Here is a 24,759-nt window from a genome sequence, read left to right as displayed (position 1 = left end):
AGCCGATGGCAGCTCGGCTAAATCCTGGGCCTGCTGTTCAGGGGAAACCTTATGCACCTGTTTCAAATGGTCTCTCAAGGATTGACAATTGCCGCCACTGCAGGTTGAGCTACTGAACCTGCCACGGAGAAAATGTCAAAATGCCAATTTTTTTATCAGTTGGATCCCTAAGCATTTGTGCATTGTCAACCAGACAAGTCAATCTTTTATTCACAGAGGATACAGCAGCGTCAATTGCTGGTATACTCGACATCTTAGTACATTTTCCCTCCACTCAGAATACACAAGCTTTTCCAACAATGAATGGACAGGAAAGGCACACAAAGCCTGAGGTTTTAGTGAACCCAAACAAGAAGTGGGCTTTCCAACCAACTCAGTTAAGGGTAGCTTAAATGTGGAGCGGACCATTTCAGTAAGAGAATGCACCAGCAACTTCTCAGCTTGTGAAGCTGAAGAAGGTCCTTCCCCACTTGATCCCTCAGAAGAGGACTCATCAGTCTCTTCACAGTCCCCTGAGAGGGATCCATCTTTCCTTTCCCATTGTTCCCGTTTAAGGATCCTGATAGAAGGAGACCTAATGCGTTTTCTTCCACTATGTGAAGATGCGATTAAAGCCGCTAATCTTTCCTCCAATCCAATCATGGCTGAGGAAAAAACCTCAGTAATCTAGACAGGGGCTGAACTGTCTAAAGCAATTGCAACCCCTGACGGCTAACTCTGACCAGCCTCCCTAGGCCTTTCGGGGGGTTGGTGTTGCAGAGGGAGGATCCTTAGAGCCTGAGGGCGACCCCTTTGTGCCCTTGTTTTCTGAGGTATTTGTACCTCTCCCTCTGGTCATAGTGCCAAGCACAAATGCAGAGGTACTACCAAAATGCACCCACTGCTGAGGAAATAGTCCAGCAACTGCCGCTGCTATTAATGCTCAGCCTGATGTTAAGTAAATGTGCCCTGGCAATGCCTGTGTCACCAACACTCACATGCCCCGTCTGCTCTGTGTCCCTCTGACAGCTGAATGCACCTGAAAAAAGGTGCACTTTATAGCTTACACAGACCCACGTTTGTGAAGGTCTGAGGCACGTCAATGATGTGCTAAGCCCCACGCCCCCCACTTTTTTCGAGCGGGCCTCTGATCCAACCGGGTTGCATGTGGAGGGGGGGCAGGGGTGGAGGAGAGCTGATGGATGGAGAACCGGGCGGTAGCAGTGGGAGTGGCGCGGCATACTGCCGACTGGTCCATGCTCCTTCTGCCTCCTGGAGAGAAGCTATGCAGGTGGGGGATATTTTAAAAGAAACCCCCCCCTTCCCGCGTCTTACCTGGGCTTGGGCTGGAGGAAGCATGCAGCTTGTATTGACACAGAGTGAGACTGACAAGCATGGAATCAGGTACGTTCTCTTGACAGCCCCCGTGGTGACTTTAGGCATGACAACATTTACTTTAAAGGCGCAAAACCCACAAGAATTACAAAAATTCCTTAGGAATCTCCACTTACCTTATCCAGCTGCAAGGTTCTGTGGTAAACCATACAGACCCAATCTTCACCACTCACGGTGGGCTCCGTTTAAAAAAACCTTCAAGGACCGGGGCCCCTTTCTATCGGGCATTCCACACCCTTGGATACGTAAAGCACCCCGCCAGGAAACATGGCCAAAAAACCAAGCACTGGATCCCGGGTCCAGCTCTCTAAAAAGAGAAGCGTTACAGGCAAAACCTAATTTCTTTCGACACGAGGCCCGGGTACCATTTAATTCGACCTGGAAAAAACACTTTCAATGGATCCGGTTGCATAGCTTGCCCCAGAAAAGGAATATTCCAGTGGCAGTGAGCCCAGCACATCTTTACTCGTGACCCTGACACTGGCGAAAAAATAGAGTACTCTCGGTAAGGGGAGAGGTTATATGGGGAGTTGAACTTCCTGTCTAGGGTGTGCCAGTGTCCATCACCTGAAGGTGCCATATAACCCATACAGTAATTACTGTGGCCCTGTGTTCTGCGATGTATGATAAAGAATGAACTGTTTAAGCTGACATTTGATCCTTGATGGTACTCAAGGCCAGACCAGACTTGAGGACAGGAATCACCCCATGGAGAACTTCCTGGAATGAATTTTCCTTTTCTTGCACTAAGCAAAATATGCTTTCCAAGTGCGACAGAGTTTACGAGATGTCAACTTCCCAACAGTCAAGAGAATAGGCATGACGGAATCTGATAGGCCCCTGTACCTCAGAACCTGGGCTTCAACAGCCAAGCCGTTACAAGGTACTTTCCATGTCATGTCTTTGCTTTTAATGGATTCTTATTAAAGATATGGATTTGACACACTGGAAGTGCCGACACCATTCCTTCTTTTGCATTGTGGATTTGGTTGTGGCCCCCCTGGCTTTAAACAGCCACACAAAAATCTGCCAGAAGCCTGACAATTCTAAGTACTGTGTCCAAGAACAAATATTTACAAGAGTGGGAAAACAGAAGGCTCCAATAGTGACAAAGAGTGTGGACCACGGATATAATATTTTTTTATTATGAGAACAATAATGTACCACCTGAAATCAGGGGTCTATTTACACAGTCACCCAGATGGGGAGCACCTAGAACCACAAGAAGATAGCATGACAGGAAACAAAAACACAGTGCCAAATGCCAGTGCTGGGCCCTGTTTGGTGTGATGGGAATGTCCTCCATCTCAAGCTTGCAGAGTGGGTACTCTCCAAGAAAGAGGTAATCTTCTGTCGGAGGTATAGTATAGTTTAGTATAGTATAATAGTGAGGCTTTCTGAGAATAAGAAGGGTATAGGTGGATGTCCCAGCAGCTGTTTACCAGTGTCCAATCACCTGAAGGTAGCTGTATACAACCCATGGTTTAGGACTAATGATCCTGTGTTCTCATCTGATTTAGTAAAAACATGACCACATTTCATATCAATGTCTCTAGTTCCAGAAAAAGATGCCTTAAAGCAGGGATCTCCAAACAGTTTATACTACCTTAAATTGCTTACAAAAGCAGGGAGAAAGTGCGCCAGACTAAGTGCAGTATATAGGAAAAAATATTTATTAAAAATGAGAACATACAGCCAAGTGGCTACTCACAAAAGTAAATGAAATTCAAGCATGTAGGTAAGCACAGGGATAGATCCACGTCACAGACCGGTCCACGATGGTGTAGAGCTGGTGGTGTACTAGCCACAAAGAGAAGGCAGTGATGGGATTGCCTCTGCGTCCCGAATGGTATTGTAGAGAGACGCCGCTCTGCTCCGATAGTACTGGCTTTTTCCAACGTCCGGACGGTCGAGCAGCCGAAACCGGAAGTGCGCCTCAGTGTGGAGCGCAAGCTCTGTGATCTGGAAGTGATGCGTGGGCCAATCAGAAGACGCGTTTCACAAGAACTGAGGAAACAACTGAAGTTGTGAAACACGTCTTCTGATTGGCCCACGTCACTTCTGGATCAAAGAGCTTGCGCTCCACGCTGAGGCGCACTTCCGGTTTCGGCTGCTCGACAGTCCGGACTTTGAAAAAAGCCAGTATTATCGGAGCAGAGCGGCGTTTAATTTCATTTACTTTTGTGATTACCCATTTGGCTGTATGTTCTCATTTTTAATAAATACTTTCTCCCTGTTTTTTCATATTGAATCCTTTAGAGAGCCCTGCTTCTCCTCTCAAGACTGCTGCAGCCAACGGTGCACCCCCATCTTATTTTAATTGATACTGACATTTTAGTATTTCTTTTATCTGCGCAAAGGAGACTTTACAGTGACTGATCCCTTGCGTCATCTGATTCCATGTGTTCTTTTATTCCCCTACCTTAAATTAACACTATGGCCTCCCAGTCTAAAAAATGTGATGAAGTATTTACAATTTTCTCTTAGTCCCTCTGTAAAGTCCCAGAAACACCCAGTCTGCCAGTGAAGTCCAACTAAGGCAGCTTCCTGTGATACTGTTGCAACAATGCTGAGCTGCTCCTGAATACAGAACAAAGTTCCCACTCACATGTAGGCCTAGCCTGCTTGTACTGCAACAGCATAAGAAGATGCTGCAGGGAGCATGGCTATCACCATTGTCACTGCTGATTCACATGTTTGTTAAATCAGTAATTGGCCATACCAATGCCTTCCAACTGCTTTCTGGATTGAGAGCAATGCTTCTGTTCCTGAAACCCTCCCACTGTGAGCTGTAGTGTCTGGGAGGGTGAGCGTGTGAGACACAAATGGAGGATTCGGTTCAGTCAGGCAAGGCTTGTACATCACGGTAACTTGAATTTGTCTTTATGTAGAGTGTCATACAGGAACTTCAGGAGTATTTTAAAGTTCACAAACTGCAAAAAAAAATCTGACACTCAGTGCATTAAAGTGGATGTAAACCCTCACATATACCCAGTGAAGTGAACAGCCTCAGATGATACAGCGATATGAAACAAATCCTCCTACACAAGTATTACATGTATATCTGCCATCTTCATATATTCTTTAGAAAGTGCATATCCTGTTACAGATTTTCTCTTTCCGTTCAGCACTGGGAGTGGATTATTGACATACAGCCAAGACAGCTGATTGGAGAACCCCCTCCCCCCCCACTCCACATTGGCAAAGGAAGGAAGTAATGTGCAGGAGCTCTGCTTTGAATCGAGCAGCTCTCTGCTAATCTATAGCAACCTCCTACGACCAAACTTAACATAACAGGATAACAGGCTGCTTTATCTCCTGTGTCAGAGAACTTGTCAGAAGTTATCAGGCTGATAACAGAGCTATGGGTCAGAAGAAACACATGAGACTTAGTGCTTTGGAGAAAGATAAGAAAACACTACAGATATATGTGGCCAGCTCAAATTTCAAGAATTGGGTTTACATCCACTTTCACCTAAGCCATCCCCCTGCATGTGTTTACTTACCACATTCGATTGCTAGAATGTCAACATCTGCAGCTCAGCCCTTAAAACTTGAATGGTAGACAACCACCACCTGCATTCATTTCTCATGGACCTAAATAGGACATTGCTCCTGCAGTAGAGGTACAGTTAGGTCCATATATATTTGGACATAGGCACAATTTTCATACTTTTTGCTCTCACCAGAATAAAATGAAAACAAAACAATACAAATGAATTTGAAGTTCAGACTTTCAGCTTTAATTCAAGGGGTTGAACATAAATATCAAGTACAAATTTTAGGAACTGCAAAGTTTTTATACACAGTTAATTTTTAATGTTTTGTTGAGAACACTTTACTGGCAAGAACTGCCTGAAGTCTGGAACCCATGGACATTACCAAAGACTGGGGTTCCTCCTTTCTGATGATTTGACAAGCTCTAACTGCAGCAGTCTTCAGTTGTTCTTTGTTGGTGGTTCGTTCTGGCTTTAGTTTTGCCTTCAGGAAGTGAAATACATGCTCAATTGGGTTGAGAACAGGTGATTGACTCGGCCACTTCAGAATATTCCACTTTTCCTTCAAAAGCTCCGGGGTTGCTTTTGCAGTTTTTTGGATCATGGTCCATCTGTACTGTGAAGCGCCATACAATCAACTTTTTCTGCATTTGGCTGAATCTGGGCTGACCGTATCTCTATAAACACAGCAGAATTTATCTGGCTGCTTCTGTCTTCCGTCACATCATCATAAACACCAATGACCCAGTGCCACTGGAACCCATGCCATCATATTGCATCCACCATGTTTTACAGAAGGCATCGATTTGCTCTCATGAAGTCTTCTCTTGATTGTAGACTTTGACAATGATATGCCAACCTCCTGGAGAGTGCCCTTCACTTGTCTGGTTGTTGTGAATGGGTTTTTCTTTACCATAAAGATGATCTGTTGATTTGGCCAGTCCTAATGTTGCTGCTATCTCTCGGATGGTTTCACTTGCATGGACAGCTCCTTTGAACGCATGATGTAGGTTCACAGCAATAGATTGCAAATGCAAATACCACACTTAGAATCAACTCCAGACCTTTTACCTGCTTAATTGATGAAGAAATAACAAAGGAGTAGCCCACACCTGGACGTGAAAGAGCTTTGATTCAATTGTCCAATTACCTTCAGTCCCTTGAAAAAGGGGTGTTGGCTATTCTTAAGAGCTGTAATTCCTCAAAACTTCCTCCGATTTGGATGTACATACCCTCAAATTAAACCCGAGAGTGTGCACTTTCAGCCCATATCCATTATGTAACTATAGCTTGAATATATTTTGGTGCCTGTGTCCAAATATATATGGGCCTAACTGTACAATCTCATTCATTCAAGGCTTATTGAATGAACAGCTAGGCACTAGATTTTTAACAGGCTAACAAAGGTTCTATTGGACTTTAACCATTTCAGGATTGCCCACCGCCATTCTACATCGGTATTTTGATGTTAAATACTGAGGATTATGGCAGCAGATAGCTGCCATAACCCCGGTATTTTCTTAAATGGCAGGCGGTCCGCTTTAAGATGAAAGCAGTCTCTGGGGCGGATTTGCCATGAGATCACTTTTAAACAGCGGCGGGAGAGGTGCCCCCCCCCCCCCCACCATGTCCTGTTCATCTCCGCTGCTTACCAGAGCTGTCGGTAGCAGTGGAGATGACTTGATGCTGTCCCCTGAGAGGCAGGAAGTCGAGTGAGGGAATGATTACCCCCACTCAACTTAATGCCGTTGGATGACGGTAGCGGACCTCAAATCACTTCTACCCAGAAGCCTACAAAAAAAAAAGGGGACAATTTTTTTTCCCCAATTTAAAAAAAAAAACAAAAAAACAAAAACTTTTTTTAAATTGCATTTAAGTGTGAATATGAGATCTCACAGAGGTCCTGTTATGCTTTCTTTTACAAGGGATGTAATAGGAATAAAAGTTTTTTTTAAAAGGGACAGTGTAAAAAAATTAAATAAAAAGTAAATAAAAGAATGGGAAAAAAAAAAAAAGTAAAGCACTCGGTCCCCGCGTGCAAAAGCGAACACATACGTAATATGTTAACAGTGTTCAAACCACACATGTGAGGTATCGCCGCGATCACAAATGGAGATTTTTAAGGGTTACATTTTTTCAGCATTCCACGAGTGGGCTCAATTTTGAAGCATGGCATGTTGAGTATCAAATTTACTCATCATAACATTATCTTTCACAATATAAAAAAAATTGGGCTAACTTTACTGTTTTCTTATTAATTCAAAAAAGTATTTTTTACCAAAAAAATGGCTTTTCCAAGATCACTGCCCAAATACGGTGTGACAAAGTACCGTATATACTCGAGTATAGGCCGACCCGAATATAAGCCGAGGCCCCCAATTTACCCCCAAAAAAACTGGCAAACTTATTGACTCGTGTATAAGCCGAGGGTGAGACATGCCTGTCCATCCCTGTGTGTGTGTCCGTCCATCCCTGTGTGTCCGTCCATCCCTGTGTGTCCGTCCATCCCTGTGTGTCCGTCCATCCATCCCTGTGTGTGTGTGTGTCCATCCATCCATCCATCCCTGTGTGTGTGTGTCTCCATCCATCCATCCATCCATCCCTGTGTGTGTGTGTCTCCATCCATCCATCCATCCATCCCTGTGTGTGTGTGTCTCCATCCATCCATCCATCCCTGTGTGTGTGTGTATCCATCCATCCCTGTGTGTGTGTGTGTGTCTCCATCCATCCATCCATCCGTGTGTGTGTGTCTCCATCCGTGTGTGTGTGTGTGTGTGTGTGTGTGTGTGTGTGTGTGTGTGTGTGTGTGTGTGTGTGTGTGTGTGTGTGTGTGTGTGTGTCCAGCCTACCTGTGTCCCGAGCCTTTGTCCCGAGCCTCCGTCCCGTGTCGTGCCTTGCCTTCGTCCCGTCCCGTGCCGTGCCTTGCCTTGCCTCCGTCCCGTGCCCTCTTCGTCGGCGGCCATTGTAAAATTCAAAAGCCGCGCCTCCTCCTTCGCCTGTGATAGGCGGAACACTGAATTTCCCAGCAGCCTGTGTTCCGCCTATCACGGACGTCGTATCATCCTCGTCCGTAGTACGAGGATGAGACGATGCCCGTGATAGGCGGAACACAGGCTGCTGGGAAATTCAGTGTTCCGCCTATCACAGGCGAAGGCGGAGCCGGAGGCGCGGCTTTTGAATCATAGAATGGCCGCTGTCTGTCTGCTCGACACGCTGATCGAGCGGGCAGACAGCGATGACTCGAGTATAAGCCGAGGGGGGCACTTTCAGCCTCAAAAAAGAGGCTGAAAATCTCGGCTTATACTCGAGTATATACGGTATTGCAACAACCGCCATTTTATTCTCTAGGGTGTCTGAAAAAAATATACATAATGTTTGGGGGGTTCTAAGTAATTTTCTAGCAAAAAAAAAACATGATTTTAACTTGTAAACACCAAGTGTAAAAAATAGGCCTGGTCCTTAAGTGGTTAATAAACACTGCTTATTAGGTGGCAGGTACTTACTTTCAATAAATGACAAGCAATATTTTCTTAAGAGGTCTACTGTTTGTATTGTAAATCCTATTTCCCACTGACACATGACAAATGAGCATTACCATTGTTTTCCAAAATGAAATATCAAATGTTGTTAAATAAAGTGAAAAGAGTGCATTCTAGGAAAAAAATTAACTTTAATTCTGTACAGTCAGAGGCTAGTCTGTCAGACCACAACAAGGGTACTTCATCCAACTCTCTCAGGGCTGCACTGTGGTATACAGAAGAGACGGGAAAGCAGAATTAACATGATTTAAAAAAAAGATCATACAGCAAGGCCATGGTGTAGCCCTCTTTTCAGTCAACTATAGTAATAATTAAAAAACAAAATTAAATAAAAAATAAAAACTTTTTTTTTATCACAATGCCACAGGTGCGGCTTCTAGGGCTAGGTCATGAGGCAGATTATGTGGCAGATCCTAGTCTTGTTTTGGCAAATGATTTTCCAATTTCTTTGCCTTTTCCATAGTTATGCTCGCTTTTATTCTCCAATATACATACATCCCACTCCTACAGACTGTCTACAGACAGCTGTCAGAATTCTACAAATTAAAATTAGCCATGTAGTTCACCTGCTTAACAGGCAATTATTGTGATTTCTGCTGCCATGTTTATTGGCACACTTAAGTGTAACCTGTTTGTAAAGAGCTTTTGCTCTATCTAACCCCTGTACTGGCATAATAAATGACACAGTCCTTTTCACTGTCATTTGGCTCCTGTGGCTTCTGTTCCTGCAGTCAAGGTTTCCCCACAGTGTGTGACAAAGCAGTCCATGATGTTGCTAGATCAATAGCTCGGATGCCCATGTACAGTGTTTTGGTCATACACAACTATCATCGAGAAGTGGTTCCTTGCCCTCTGGGAGGTGAGCCGGGGGCAAAAGCGCATGGCTCTGAGCACCATTGTTATGCTTCTTATAAGCACCAGAGCGCAGTGTAACGTTGGTATGTTCCGGGATAAAGAGAGCCACCAGCAAAGACAGCAAAACAGAGCAGGCACCAAACAAAAATGGTGGGCCTGGGATGATACTTCTCTGTGGATGGAAAGAAAGGAAAAAAACAGTTAGAGTGTAGACACAGGGAGGGCTTTGGTACACTTTTAGTAGAACACAAACCATAACCATCAAAGGCATATTTTCTCATTAAAGGTTTCCATAGAAAAACAATATCATTATCAGCTGCTCATCCTGGTGTAGCATAAATGAATACAAGAATCACTTCTTAAATTGCATGGTTGCACATGCTTACCTCATCAGAGGGGTTGGCCATGTTGGGTTTAATGACCTTGTCAGAAGGCTCCACATCAGTCATCTCATTAAGCTCCACATGGAACAAGTAAAAGACAAAGCCATACAGAGCAGGTCCCAGTCCATTGCATAAACCACGGATTCCAGTTACCATTCCCTGAACTACACCTGTGATTAGGAAAAAAATGTAACTTTAAAATGACAACCATCACCTTCTATGGTTTAAAATCTTTAATTACAGCTAGTGTATGAATTATACATTTCACAGTGCTTCTACATCACTACCGTACTACAGAGTCTATAAATTAATGTGTCAAACTAAAAACTAAGTAGTTGAACTAGTACAATTAGAAGTAGTACTTATACATTTTTTTTATGTTACCAGACAAACATGTGGGCATCTGTTTAACCACTTGCCGACTGGGCTATAGCCGAAGGACAGCTACAGCGTGGCCGGCTAGTTCTGGGAGGACGTCCCTGGACCAAACCATCGAGTCTCCTGCAGCATGCACCTGAAAGCGTCCATGATCGTCGAGTTATCCAAACCGGGGCATCACGGATCATTGTAAAGGGCCAATGACAGTGGCCCTTTACCACGTGAGCGATCCGTCCAACGAAAGAGTGATCACTTGTCAGCAAACCGGCGCATGTCCGATTGAGCTCTCTCTTCTCTCCTTACACTGATCGGTACAGCATGTGAGGAGCATGCAAGGGAGGAGATGGTGCACCAGTGCTGTGGGCTGGATCTGAAGTGCCCACAGTGCTGATCTGTGCCCATTCATGCCTCATACATGCCCGTCCTTGCCTCTCCCATGCCTCTTACATGCCCATCCATGCCACATCAGTGCTCATCCAGACACTGCTCTCTGCATGTTGGGCCTCTAAATGTCATACACATGTGGTATCACCATATTCAGGAGTAGCAGAATGTAATGTGTGGTGTAATGTTTTCTATGTGTGGGGCAAAAAAGTATTTAGTCAGCCACCAATTGTGCAAATTTCCCCACTTAAAAAGATGAGAGAGGTCTTTAATTGTCATCGTAGGTATACCTCAACTATTAGAGACAAAATGTGGAAACAAATCCAGACAATCACATTGTCTGAATTTTGAAAGGATTAGTTTTATATATACTGTGTGTAATATATAATTGTCTAGTTTAGGGCGATTTTACTACACTCACCTAACAGGAGGAGACATCACTTAATAGGAGGAGACATCACTCTTGGTAGTGTGTTACTTAGCAATATTGGTAATATATATTTAAGCACAAGGCACCTTATTTTAGTTTAGTTTAGTATAGTCTAGTTTAACCTTTTCAGGTAGCGCAACACCATTTATTTGATTTTTAAGAATACATTTTTGGGGGTTGGGGCTTATACCCCTGTCGGTGGTCTGCTGCAACCTATCCTTAGTAATAGCCTATGCCCTTGTTGATAGCGCGGGGATACCCTAATCTATATTATACTTCCTTGGGGTGCCAACCCCTGGATCCACACCAACAAACATATGCCTTCCAGACTCTATAGTAAATGATTCTGAAACCGGCTTCCTGGAATTAATCAAGGTAGACACTACCGAAGGAGATCACTCATGATCCTTTATAAAGTGGGATTTAACAGTCAAATCTGTTAAATTTTTCGTCTGTAAGGTAGGATGAAATACCGGATCTTGTGCGAGAAGGTCTAGCTATAAAGGCAGAGTCGAAGGACTGATCTTGGTAAAACAAGATCTTCTGGGACCCACTGAGGCCATCAGAATCACCTCCTTTCGTTCCTGCTTGATCCTGCGGAGAATGTGCAAAAGTAGCAGAACTGGAGGAAATGCATAGATCAGTGAAAAACTGATCCCATGGGAAGACTAATGCATCTGTTCTGCCTGCTAGCGGATCCCTTGTTCTTGACACAAAGTTGTCGACTTGTTGAATCTGGATGCAAATAGGTCCATGTCCAGAATACCCCATCTCTGACATATTGCTAGAAAAACGTTGGGGTGAAGAGACCATTCTCCCGGAAATAATTGTTGGCGACTCAAGTAGTCTGCCTACCAATTCTCTATTCCTGAAATGAAAATTGCCTATAGGCAAGGAATGTTGTGTTCTGCCCAAGTTAGAACATTATTCACCTCTTTTTGGGCTGCACAACTTATCGTGGCCCCCTGGTGATTGATGTAAGCCACAGCCGTAGCCTTGTTGGACCGAATCCTGACAGGACAGTCCCATAGTTCGACCGTCTCAGATTCTAGGGCCAGACCTACTGCCAGAATTTTCCAAAATGTTGATAGGCAAGGTCCTCTAACCTGGACCATCTCTCCTGGACAGAATCTTCTTCCCGGGCTGCTCCCCAGTCTAGAAGGCTGGCATCTGTTGTTAACACTTTCCAGGATACAGGTAGAAAAGATTTCCCTTTTGCTGGATAACAACCACCAATTTAGGCTCTGACTTAAGTCGGGAGCCAAGTGTATTTGGAAAAAACCAAGACCGACAGAATGAAAACTGAGCATAAGGGACGGCCCAGCCGAATGGAAGGATTTTTTCTCTGCTTTGATAAGTTGAATTAGTCCTATAATGGAACTGATTCTTGTCTGTTCTTCTGTACGGTATCCATAACCAGCCCCAAGTACTGTAATCTCCTTGATGGTTTTAAGAAGGATTTTTTTAGGTTGAGTATCCAACCCAGAGATTCTGCGATCAGACTCTGGTTTACACCGGAGACTGAATGATCTATTAGGCCCCTTTCACACGGGGCGGATCAGTAATGATTCGCCCCGTGATGATCCGCTCGCTCAGCGGGGATCGCTCCGTTGTCCCAGCTGAGCCGGCGGCGGACAGGGCGGTCTCCGCACACTGTGCAGGGACCGCCCTGTCAGCTCTCCGCTCTCCTCTATGGGGATCGGACAAGCACGGACCGTCTGTCCGTGTTCATCCGATCCTCTCTGCAGACGGATAGAAAAATAGGATTTTCCTCCGTCTGCAGAATCGAACAGTAGTGGAAGCGGACGATATCGGGTGTCTGCGGATGTTCATCCGCAGACACCCGCTATCCCATAGGGATGAATGTATGTCCGTATTTCATCCGCAAACGGATGGATGAAATACGGACATATCGTCCGCATGTGTGAAAGGGGCCTTAAAGGTAGATTGTCTAAATAGGCTAGGACCGTTATGCCTTGAGCCCTTAATCTGGCTAAAGGAGGTGCCAGAATCTTTCAGAACACCTGTGGTGCTGTAGCTAAACCGAATGGGAGGGCCACAACTGAAAATGATGATTTTATATTTCAAAGCGCAGAAATTTCTGGTGAGCAGGAAATATTGGCACAGAGATATGCATATTTGATATTGATTGAAGCAAAAAACTCCCCTCCTTGTAGGATAGATACATACGATCGGATTGGCTCAATGCGAAAGGATCGGATGTTTAAGTGCCGATTCAGATCTTTGAGATCTAGAATGGGTCTTACCTCGCTGTTTGGTTCTGGAACTGTGAAAGGTGCGAACCAAACCCTGTACCCTGTTCCACTTAGGGAACCTCTGATATCACCGACTGGGATAATAGATGATCCATAGCCAGAAAGAGAGACTTCTTTTTCTCTGGATCCTTGGGAACATTTTACCTTAGAAAAAACAAGGAGACGAAAACTCTCGGCACTCTAGTCGTAACCTAGAGAAAAAAACTGCAGACGCCACCCATCTGTCTTGACATTTTTCCTGCCAGATCTTTGAGAATTGCAGGAGCCTTCCCAACACCCGAGCGAGTGGGGGGCACCCCTTCATGAGGAGGCTTTAGCATTCTGCTTTGTGTGCTTTCTGCCCCAAGATCTCTTCTGACCCTGGTGCTGCCCTTGGAGACTTCCCCTTGAACCTGACGGTTGAGGCCGTCGAGACTGCCTAGAGGCTGATGCCCCTGGCACAGGAGAGACAGCACAATTAAATTAGAAATATTTGAACTTCTTCTTTACTGGTAAAAGAGAGCTTTTCCCATTAGAGATCCTTTGGATGTATTTATCCAGATCGTCTCTAAATAGCCGTTCACCATGAAAGGGAAAATTTTACACAGTGCTTCGGCTGACCAATTTTTCAGCCACAGAGCTCTGTGAGAATGCTCTAGTCCAAGCATAAGCCATGAGGCTTAAATGATAGAATCTTTCATAACATCTACTGTGAAACATAGTGCTTCTGATACACCAGCCCATTGCTGGGCCTGCTGATCAGGCAGAATTTTAAGTACCTCCACAAACTGTTCCTTAATGGACTGAGATACACCAATTGCAGCAAGAACTGGCTACACTACTGAACTTGCTAAAGTGATATTGCTTTTAGAAAGAAGTTCCAACTTTTTATCTGTTGGATCCTTTAACATCAGTGCATTGTCCACTGGACATGTGAGATTCTTACTCACTGAGGCGATTGCAGCATCAATTGCTGGAACCCCGCATTTTCTTTCATAGAAATCCTCTTCCATAGGATAAAGAGTGGAGAATTTCTTAGGAGGATAATATTGTTTATCCGGATGTTCTCATTCAGAACACACAAGCTTTTTTTAGCCATGCATGAATAGGAGAAAACATCCCCAGATGGGAAGGGTTCTAATGAACCCAATTAGAGGTGGGTTCCTCAAGAGCCTGTGCTGCAGGCAGCAAAAAAGGTTAAGTAAGGGAGTACACAAGCAACCTGTCTTGTGATGCTACTCCTCCTATATTAGGATCCTCAGAAGAGGATAAATAAGTATCTTCCAAATATTTGGGAAGATCTACCTGATTCCCAGCCTCCTGCACCTCAATAAGAGGGTCCTGAGCATCAATTTTCTTTCCAAATTACAAATGGTAGAAGAAAAAACCTCTTGTATGATATATACAGGGACTGAAGGTTTATGCAACAACAATTTCCCCCGACGACTCAATCTGACCAGCTCAGAGGAGGATGACATTTTTTTGGAAATGGATTTAGTTTATTGTGAAACCATTGACCCCTTTAGAACCCGTAGAGGAGTTCCTGGTCCCATTACCACTCATAGCCTGAAGCATAAAGCAGAGGCACTACCAGCAAAAGAATGTACACTGCTAGGCTATAGTTCAGTGCTGTAAGCTGCTATTAATCCTAGCCTGGTAAAGTATAATGTGTCAAAGGGAAATGCATGTGTCACCAACCTGAACAAGCCATCCTCCTGCTCTGTCCCTCCACAGCCAGCAGCAGCTACACACATACAGTGCTTTAACACTTCCTCCATGTGTGGCCGGTGTCTGACGCCGTTAGCCACGCCCCCCCGCACGAATTACGGCCCTCCTCCTTTCCTTTCAAAGGAAAGGGTTTTCTCACGTGAGCAGCGGCTCAGGCATCCTATGAAACAGCAGACATGGCAGAGCGGCCGCGCATTCTGTCATTTTTATTTATTTTTTTTCAAAAAAGGAAACTGCTTTTTGGCATATCAATCCCCCGAAGGGGAAAAGGACCAACATTGGGGGTGCAGGAGGAGAACCAGACCCCCCTTTCTTACCAGAGGATCTGCTTGTGGCTGGAGGAGAGAAGAAATGAAGGCTTCTGCGCTGTTTCCAGCATCAGTGCTCAATACAGCCCCCAGTAGTGACACATAGGCATGACAGCATTATACATAGAAGGAGAAATTCCTAAGAAAATCTTCCTTACCTTTCCTCGCAGTAGGGTTATCTGAGATAAAAACCCAATCTTCACCCTTCACGGCGGGCTCCGAGACCTTCAGGAAACCTTCAGGAACAGGGGAACCTCAGGTTACCCACAATCCTGGACCTGCCACAGCACCCTTGGCCTAACTACCAAAAAGTACTGGATCCCAGGGTCCAGCTCTCTAAAGAGAAGCGTTCGCAAGCAAAATCTTGTTTCTTCGGACACGAGGCCCGGGTACCATTCATTTAGCCCATGAAAAAGGACATCAGAACGCATCCGGTCAGCGCGGCTAGCCCCAGGAGGGAAGCTTCCAGTGGAGCTCAGCACAGCACATCTTTACTCGTGACCAACACCTTAGATACTGACCAAAAAAAATGAGGACTCCCAGTAGTAGGAGGGGTTATATAGGGAGTACACTTCTTGCCTTGGGCGTGCCGGTGTCCATTCACCTATCAGTGGACCTATAACCCACATAGTAAGTACTATGGCTCTGTGTCCCCTGATGTAAGAAAATAAATATTGCTTGCCCACTGAGTTTCATGTTAAGGTTTTAATAATAACAGACATGTTGCCTGACACACACACCCCCCCTCCCCCCCCAAATCAAATGGAGTTCAAAGTTATGGAGGAGTCAGGGAACTCCTTACCAAATTCCTTGTCAGGAGTAGCTACTGTAGTTAAATTACTAGGAATCCATTGACTTCTCCCTAAGTTTGGCCTGGTTGTACTTTCCTCTTCTACCACCAGGTGGCCAGGCACTGAGGTATTAGATTGAGAAGGACAACTCAAGGTCAGGTTATGGGCATATGGGGTAGCTCAGCCAATGGGCAGGGATTTTTCTGAATCCCTTGGCCTGCTGGGAGAGCCTATATATATGCGGCTGAGGACAGGTGATCCATGTTCTTGCGATTCCCATAGCTCCACTGCGATTCCCATAGCTCCACTGATGGACTCTAGTGGCCGTGCCCTGTTATGCAAGAACACGTTCTATCATCTTAGCTTCTGTTTCACTGATGACACTCACCATCTCACGCATCCACTGCTCATGTGTCAAGTGTTCCCTGTTAGGGATGGAATTGATGGTTTCTTCCCAGTTGATCAAGTGCCTCCTGCACCTGCCGTTTTTTTTCTCTTTTTCATCTTGCTGCACTGTATTTTTATACTTACCGGTACCACTGTTTAGTAGTAGAATTTTTTCATTCAATCCTCTTAGGTTCCGCTTAATTTTTTCTCCGGTTGGTGATTTTGACTAAAGCCCTAAGATTTTTTTCCTTGCTTTTTTTTTTTTTCCTTTTGGCAGTGGAGCCTCTCACTGCTATATGTGGACAGACCAACTCCACTAAGTGACTATACCCACTGGTTCACGCTCCCTGACATTGGGCGTTTTAAGTTTGGGGATTTAAGCATTCCTTGGTCGGGGGGGAGGGATTATTGGTTGGTTTGTTGACTGTTTTTTTTCACAGGTGCTTTGTTTTTTCTGTACTCAATTACCTTTGACATGGAACTGCATGTCATGATGGACCGTCTGCGGTCAGAATGGGGTTTCTGCCACTACGAGCATGGTCCCTCCTACATTAATTACGACCCTGATCTCAGATGTCTGAGTTTACAATAATTTCATGGAATGTCCAGGGTGGACATTCAGTGGTGAAGCGTTCCCTGGTGTTCCGTTTCCTACAGAAGCACAGTCCGCAGATCTGTATCCTTCAGAAGACGCATCTGCGAGGAAACAACACCGCCTGCCTTAAAAAAAAGCTTTGGTGGGCCTGAATTACCATTCTACTTACTCTACATATGCTCGTGGGGCCAGCATCCTAGTTTGGAAAACTCTACCATTTCGGCACCTTGAGGTCAAAACTGATAGGGAAGGAAGATTTATTGTCATTCATGCTAACATATATGATAAAAATGTGGTGTTAGTGGGGATTTATATGCCACCGCCGGCCTCAGCCCAGATCCTTCACAAGATCATGCAGAGTGTGGTACAGTTTGATACAGCGCTAGTCTTTCTCCTGGGTGACTTCAATATGGTTCCCTCTGTGGATCTGGACATGCTAAACTCGTTAGCTCGTGACTCTCCGAACCTCAGGCAGTGGGCTGATACCTATGCCTAGAGGCGAACTGTCTAGTATCACTGGCTGACCTCCATAACTTTTCCTATAGAGGCCTGGGAACGTACGGAGTGGAGGGTGGCAGAAGACACTATTTGCAACCGGGTCAATGGTCCCCTGCGCATACACTTTGGGGAAATCCAGCACTGCCGCACTATCCCGGACCCACAGGTGTGGGCCCGCTATGGTATCACAACTCTGAGCCAGGTTATGCCCCGGGGTAAGTCTCTCTCAGACTTGATGACCCAGTACCAGCTACCCAGTGGAAGCGATTTTGCTACCTACACCTTAAAACATGCTGCTAGGGCCCAGTTCCCACAAATGCACCTCCTTCAAGCTGAGCCTATCGAGGAGCTCCTAACTCCTGGGGACATTGCTAAACTTCCCTCTACCCTATACGGTGCACTCCTGGGCAAACACTCCCCCAAGTTAGAGAGACTTTAGAAAACGTGGCATAGAGACATACCATCATTGGACAAAGAGGGATAGGATGACTGTCTTATGGCCCTAAGCTGGTGATAGCATCTAAGGATAAACGAATCCAGGTCAAATTTCTCCCCAGGATTTACTATACTCCCCAAAGACACCACCTTGCACACTTGAGCGACAGACGCTTGGTGTTGGAAGGCCCAAGACGTTCCGATTGCCCTTATGGAGTGGGCCGTGACCGGAAAGGGAGGTGTCAGGTCACCTAGAGGCGAGATGACAGATGCACACCGTAGGGATCAGGAGTGCACCGCAAGGTTGTGGACCCTACGGCTGACTGCTGCAGACGGGGGACAGATCCCACTGGGGTTAGAGCGTAAGATTCCCTGGGGCGCGGAGTCTAAGAGCCAGCAGGTGTTCACCAGCGCCTCTAGTGGTGAGGATGGACTTGGCTGCAACTGGCTCCAGGTCGCGACCCCCAGGGTCCCCCAGCTCACACCCACAGTAGGCAACAGGAGGATAGGGATAGTGAGGGACAAAGCCAAGGTCGGGCCACAAACAGATAAGAATAGTCGGGGACACACCAAAAGGTCAGGATCACAGGCAAACAGGGATAGTCAAAGACACGCCAAAGTCGGTAACGGAAAACAGTAGAAGAGCACACGGCAGGAAACCGGAAGCTAACACACAAAGTTTGATCAGCAAGGCTGGCCTGCAGTGCACAGGTTAATATAGAGCTCCCTGATAGGAGCTAGGGTGGAGCCATGCCAGAGGATGGATACAAAAGCAGACAGGCGAGGGTCGGCTGGTCAAACTATTGCATAACCATGACAGGAGGCACCTGCCCCTTCAAGGCGTAGGCTTGTACTACAATCTGTCTGATCCACCTGAAAATGGTGGCGGACAAGACCGCCATGCCTTTCTTGGGACCAGCCACCGAAACAAACAGTGAGTCTGACTTCCGAAAGGGAGCAGTGACAGACAAATACACCTTCAGAGCTCGAACCACATTCAGAGCATGAAGGGCTACAATGTTCTCATTGATATGAAAAGCCAAGACCACCTTCGGTAGAAAAGACGGTTGCGGACGCAACACCACCTTATCCTTGTGGATAACCAGATAGGGCGACTTGCAAGACAAGGCTGCCAGTTTCGAAAACCCTCCTGGCCGATGTGATGGCTACTAGAAAGACCACTTTCTGGGAAAGAGTCAACAGGGGAATCTCGCTGATATTTTCAAACGGCGGTTTTTGAAGCCCCGATAACACCAGGTTCAAATCCCATGGGGGTAACGGCCGCAACAGAGGGACTACATGTCGTACCCCCTGAACGAAGGTACTCACTAATGAGTGAGACGCCAGGGGACGCTGAAAAAAAGACAGCCAAGGCTGAAATTTTCCCTTTAATGGTGCTTAACACCAATTTCTGGTCTACTCCTTGCTGAAGAAACAGCAGGATCCTGGATATAGAAAAGGGAGCGTGGATGCCATCCGTTCTCCTCACACATGGAGATGTAGGCCTTCCAGGTATGATGGTATATCTTCCGGGAAGAAGATTTTCATGCTCTTAACATAGTTGGGATCACCGAGTCAGACAGACCCCAGTTCCTCAACACCTGGCTCTCAATAGCCATGCCGTTCAAGTCAGCGATGGTAAAGCGGGATGGAGAATCGGACCTTGAGACAGAAGGTCCTCTCGCAATGGCAGTCGCCACAAGGTCTGCATACCAAGGACGCTGAGGCCAATCTGGGGCAACCAGTATTACTGGGATCCCCTCGGCTTTCACTCTGCGAAGCAGGCATGGTAACAGTTTCAGTGGAGGAAAGGCGTAGATTAGCTGGTACTGATCCTACATAGCCACCAGCGCACCTGCCCACGGATCTCTTGTCCTGGACACGAATCTTGGAACGTTCCAATTGAAAACGGGAGGCCAGAAGATCCACGTCTGGTGTGCCCCACTTCAGGCACAGTAACCTGAATATCTCCGGATGCAATGCCCATTCTCCTGGGTCCAGCATCTGTCGACTCAGATAGTCCGCCTGCCAGTTCTCCACTCCCGGGATGTAAATGGCCGGCAGGGCCGGTATGCGTCGCTCTGCACACCGAAGTATGTGAGCGACCTCCCGTGCAGCGGCTGAGCTTCTTGTTCCCCCTTGGTGATATGCCACAGCCAGAGGCCCTGAGCCGACTGAACCCCCATCACTCCACCCCAGCTGGATAGGCTGGCATCCGTTGGAATCACTGTCCACTTCAGAGGCAGAAATGATTTCCCGGATTGAATCACCGGGGACCTCAGCCACCAGATCAGCGAGTCTCTGACTGACTGGCTCACCTGTATCTGACGATCCAGGGACAACTGAGATTTGTCCCATTTTGTCAAAATCTCCTTCTGCAGAACTCTGGTGTGGAACTGGGCAAAAGGTACTGCCTCGAAGGAGGCCAACTTGAGACCCAGGACTCGCATGCAAAAGCAGAGCGACGACCACATGCGGCTCATAAGCAGTTTTACCGCAGATCTGAGAGTCTGCAGTTTGTCTGAAGGGAGAAAAATTCTTGCTTCCATGGAGTCCAGCAGCAAGCCTAGGTACTCCAGACGCTGGGTCAGTACAATCACTGACTTCTTTAGGTTCAACAGCCACCCAAATTCTTGCAGGGTCTGCATGGTGATCGCCACATCCTTCTCTAACTCTGAGGCAGAAGATGCCCTCAGTAGGAGATCGTCTAGGTATCCCACAATCGCGATCCCACGTTGCTGCAGCAATGCCAAAACTGGAGCCAATACCTTGGTAAAGACTCGTGGGGCTGATGCCAGACCAAAAGGAAGAGCCAAAAACTGGTAGTGGGCTTCCCCGACTGCAAACCGCAGAAATTTTTGATGCCGAAGGCATATGGGTATGTGCAGGTACTGTACGCATCCTGGATGTCTAAGGATGCCAGGTAGTACCCTTGATGGAGTGCAGCGACTACTGAGCGAACCGATTCCATTCTGAACCTCTGCACTTTTACAAAGTGATTGAGGGCTTTCAGGTCCAAGATTGGACGTGCCCCTTCCTTCTTGGGAACTACAAACAGATTTGAGTAGAATCCCTGGAAACGTTCAGATTACGGAACCGGTTCAACCACCCCACGATTCGGCAGGTCCCTTACTGCCCCTAATGCCGCGTACACACGAGCAAATTGTTCGGCGTACTTAGTCCGACAAACAATCTGGCGGATAGTCCGGTGGACTTTCTACCGAATGGACTTGGCCACACACGGACACACAGAAAGTCCGCCGTTTGCTAGAGCGATGACGTACATCACGTACGACGGGACTAGAAAAAGGAAGTTCAATAGCTTCCGTACATGCGTCATTCTTAGTGCGCCGGACTAGCATACTGACGAATGTATTGTCCGCTGAAACCCAAGTCCGGAGGAAAGATTGGACTGCAAAAATACTTTCTAAGTCTGCCGGACTTTACGCTGGAAAAGTCAGCTGAAGCCCACACACTATCGAATGGTCTGGTGAAATGCGTTTCAGCGTACTAAGTACGCCGGACAATTTGATCGTGTGTACGCGGCATTAGAGGGCCTCCCGGCGAGCCAGGGATATGGGTATGCTGGAGGGGAAGAATCTGTTAGGCTACAAGATAGAGTTTCTCTCTTGGCCGCCAGTGGAAAACAGATTGCAGACCCATTGGTCGGATAACCGAGAGGACCATCGGGCTGCAAACTCCCGAAGGCGACCCCCCCCCACCCGAGACATGGGTGGGGCAAACCTTCATGCGGTAGCACTTTTATTCGCAGGCTTGGTAGGCTTGCAGTTCCAGGGACGTTTTTGTCCGTCCGTGGTCATCCTGTCGGGCCGGGAAGCTTTGTCGAAGCCCCGGGTGGACAAAAAAGCCGTTTGTGAAAAAGAGGGCCCTTGCCTATGGCGTGGCTCCTTAGCCTTTCTGGCCTGTGGGAGTAGGGTACTCTTACCACCGGTGGCATCTTTAATAATGTCATCCAAGGAGGCTCCAAAGATCTGGTCTGCAAGGAAGGGAAGATCCGTCAGGGCATTTTTGGATGCCTGGTCAGCAGACCAGCATTTTAGCCAAATCAGGCACCTCAGCACCACAGCTGACACTGAAGCCCTGGATAACAGAGCGAGAGTATCCAGGGCCGCGTCACAGATGTACTTAAGGCCTTGCACTAGTTGGTCTGCTAGTTCCACACAGACAGGAGAAGCCTGTTGCTCTCCCAATTCGTGGTGCAAAAGTTTTGCCCACTCAGTGTCTGCGGATGCCAGTACTGGTCGCACGGCTGACCCCACAACTGTAAACAGGGAACGAGCCACTGCCTTGGCCTTCCTGTCCGTGGGATCCTTGAATGCAGGAGTCCCCTCAACCGGGATCGTGGTTAATTTATTTAACCTGGATACTGGGGGGTCCACGACCGGAGGAGCCGATAATTTTTTTGAGAAGGCTCTCCTCAAAAATGGTAATGCAGTTGCGGGCGACCCCATTCCTTGTAAATTAACTTGTCAAAATAAGTCAGATACGGGAACTATTTAGGTGAACGTGCTGGCTTGCGGGGCCCAAAAGGGACCGGTACATCAGCAGAGGGATCTGCTGGCTCCTGAATCTTCAGGGTATCACGCACAGCTGTGATAAGTGCTCCCTCCAAAAAGCGATTTGTCGCGCACGGACCTGGACGGGGACTCATCCTCACTGGCAGAGGGGCCCTTTCCCACTGGACTCACCACCCTGAGGAGTTCTGCCCTATACAAGCAGTGCCTGTAGTCCCTGTGGGCTCCCAGGTGCAGAGGAAACAAAAACCGTGTCGGTTGCAGCCGCTGCAAATAGTGCCAAACCGCTCTGAAGTGTGCTCAGGCTTCAATAAAATGGCCGTCCAGCGTCAAGTACAAAGACATAAAGCACAGGGAATATGGCTGTGAGAGCACATGAGCACATGCTGCTGTTAGAGAACACTGAAAAAACGTGTTCAGGCTTCCAGAAAATGGCCGCCAGTGTCCTGTATAGGAGATCACTAGGAAAATGGCCGCTGAAGCCCAGGAAAACATGCTGCCCTTGCCCACACCTAAAATGGCTGCCAAGCAGCTCCATGAGTTACAGGGAGAAAACGATGGCAGTGAACACAGCGCTGTACAAGACATCAGCAAAACCTCACAGACACCTTCCAGGGGCATGAAGAATAGGACCCAGGATACCGCTAGCCAGCGCAGCCCCCCTCCCAGATGAGAGCCCCCCAGAGAGCCCCCACATAGGCACACACACACCGCTCAGCAGCCACATGCAGCATCCTTCCAAAGAGGGGGGAGGGAAGATAGGGACAGTGGAGAGAAGAGAGGGAGGTGAGGAACTCCTGAATCGACCTCCCTGGGAATGCCCAGCTGCTCAGCCCCGCCGAGGCAGGGAGAGCTGTACTTACCAGTCCTGAAGAGCTGGGAGACATTCCATCACAGACCCACTCACTGATCAGTACAGGGTGGCTGCTGGCCCGGCATACTGTGACACAGACATCAGGTCATATGTATGCCCCAGAGCATAAAAGCTCACCGACCACCTCTAGCGCTAAGGTTTCATTGTCGCCTGCTGAGCACGTAGCTGCGGCCTGCACACGCTCGATGGCCAGACTGGGGACACTACAAGGATAAGGGTATCCAGCCCGTCACCCAGCCGGCTGTTGATAGTAGATCACAGGATCAATCATCTTGCGCAAAAAGTCACGCTTCTGCATAAAAAAAACACGGACCGATGGGCCCGCAGGGTTCCTAGGTCCTTCTCCTTCACTAGGCAAAATAAAACTGAAAGACATTATGTGCTCTACAAACTATTACTACCTTGTCTCTTCCCATAGTTATCTAATTTATTAAACCCTACTAAGCACACTGATATAAAGTTACTTATGAAAACACACACATTGCTGCTAGTAAAACACTATCTTATTTATTTCCCATTAATTTAGGAAAGCTAACATAAAGTAATAAAAGGACATTACAATATCACGCAGCTTACATTCAGAACATACAATACAATAATATGAAAGATACTTATCACACGGTCCTCTGCGAGGCTTTGCTGCATCAGCTAGGCTCAGACCAGGACAGGGCCTTCACCATGAGGTTTAGGCCGGAGCCATCTCCCAAAATAGGCCGAGATCACCACATGGCAGGGTCTCACAGCAAACAGGAAAACATTGTCTGTGTGTGAGCCTTTTCATAGAAACGTACACACCCACTCGCAGCCACCCCCATTTGCCTTCCAATAGATTTCGCCAAGAGGCATTCCTTCACATGTATGTCCATTCCTCAGGAAGCATGCTGTATTGTCTCTTACTCCCTTTGAAGCCTGCAACCACACACACATCACAGCAGGGGGGGTCCGAGTCCAGCTATTGTTCTTCTGATTACAAAGCTTTCATGTGGTTCATTCATTTGAGGCTAAGTGGTTACCTCAACAATAAACAGATAACATAAGTATTATGTGAATTTAATCCAACAAAAACTGAGGTCTGCCTGGCAGGCTGGAGGGTTGTTGCCCAAGGGGGCGGAACTAAGAGTTCTGAGTGTTGTGTTACAACGAATGCCTAGTATCTCCTAGTAATAGGGCAAACAACCCAATGGCTAAGAGAGGAGCTGTGTCGGTCGGTGAATATAAGAGAAAATTGAATTTATAAAGCCAAAAAAATGAGATGAGTCCACAATGTAGTGGACTGGGAACAAGATTAGAGATTTTTTGGATACATTCTGGTATCACTTTGACTTTGGATAGAAGTAATGGGTGTGTAAAAATTAGTCTTTGGGTGTCGGTGGCGCCTTCCCACCGTAACCCTATAGAGGTAATCTTGCTGAAAAGTTGCAATGATATGCAGCTGTCAAACAGGTGCTGAAAAATTGGTCTTTGGGTGTTAATTGTGCCCATGATACCAAAAACATTCTTCCACGCTGTGGTC

At 46.8% G+C, this 24,759-nt stretch overlaps 1 protein-coding gene across 1 annotated transcript in view; it reads right to left on the bottom strand.

The window, feature by feature from the left end:
* Nucleotides 1–8,521: 8,521 nt before the first annotated feature.
* The window catches only part of LOC143974345 (hippocampus abundant transcript 1 protein-like), a 72,670-nt gene continuing 56,432 nt past the window's right edge, over nt 8,522–24,759 (bottom strand). The window contains exons 11-12 of the mRNA XM_077475617.1: nt 9,652–9,818; nt 8,522–9,437 (exon numbers count right to left, since the gene is read on the bottom strand). Coding sequence (XP_077331743.1) covers nt 9,225–9,437; nt 9,652–9,818 — 380 coding nt within the window. The 3' untranslated portion in view covers nt 8,522–9,224. The remainder of the gene's footprint in view (nt 9,438–9,651; nt 9,819–24,759) is intronic.

The sequence above is a fragment of the Lithobates pipiens genome, unplaced genomic scaffold (assembly GCF_037356315.1).
Source record: "Lithobates pipiens isolate NorthernLeopardFrog02 unplaced genomic scaffold, aLitPip1_a1.2 Scaffold_13, whole genome shotgun sequence".
NCBI classification, from domain to species: Eukaryota; Metazoa; Chordata; class Amphibia; order Anura; family Ranidae; genus Lithobates; species Lithobates pipiens.
Note: the sequence above shows the minus strand (reverse complement) of the source record. Positions and strands in the feature narration are given on the sequence as shown.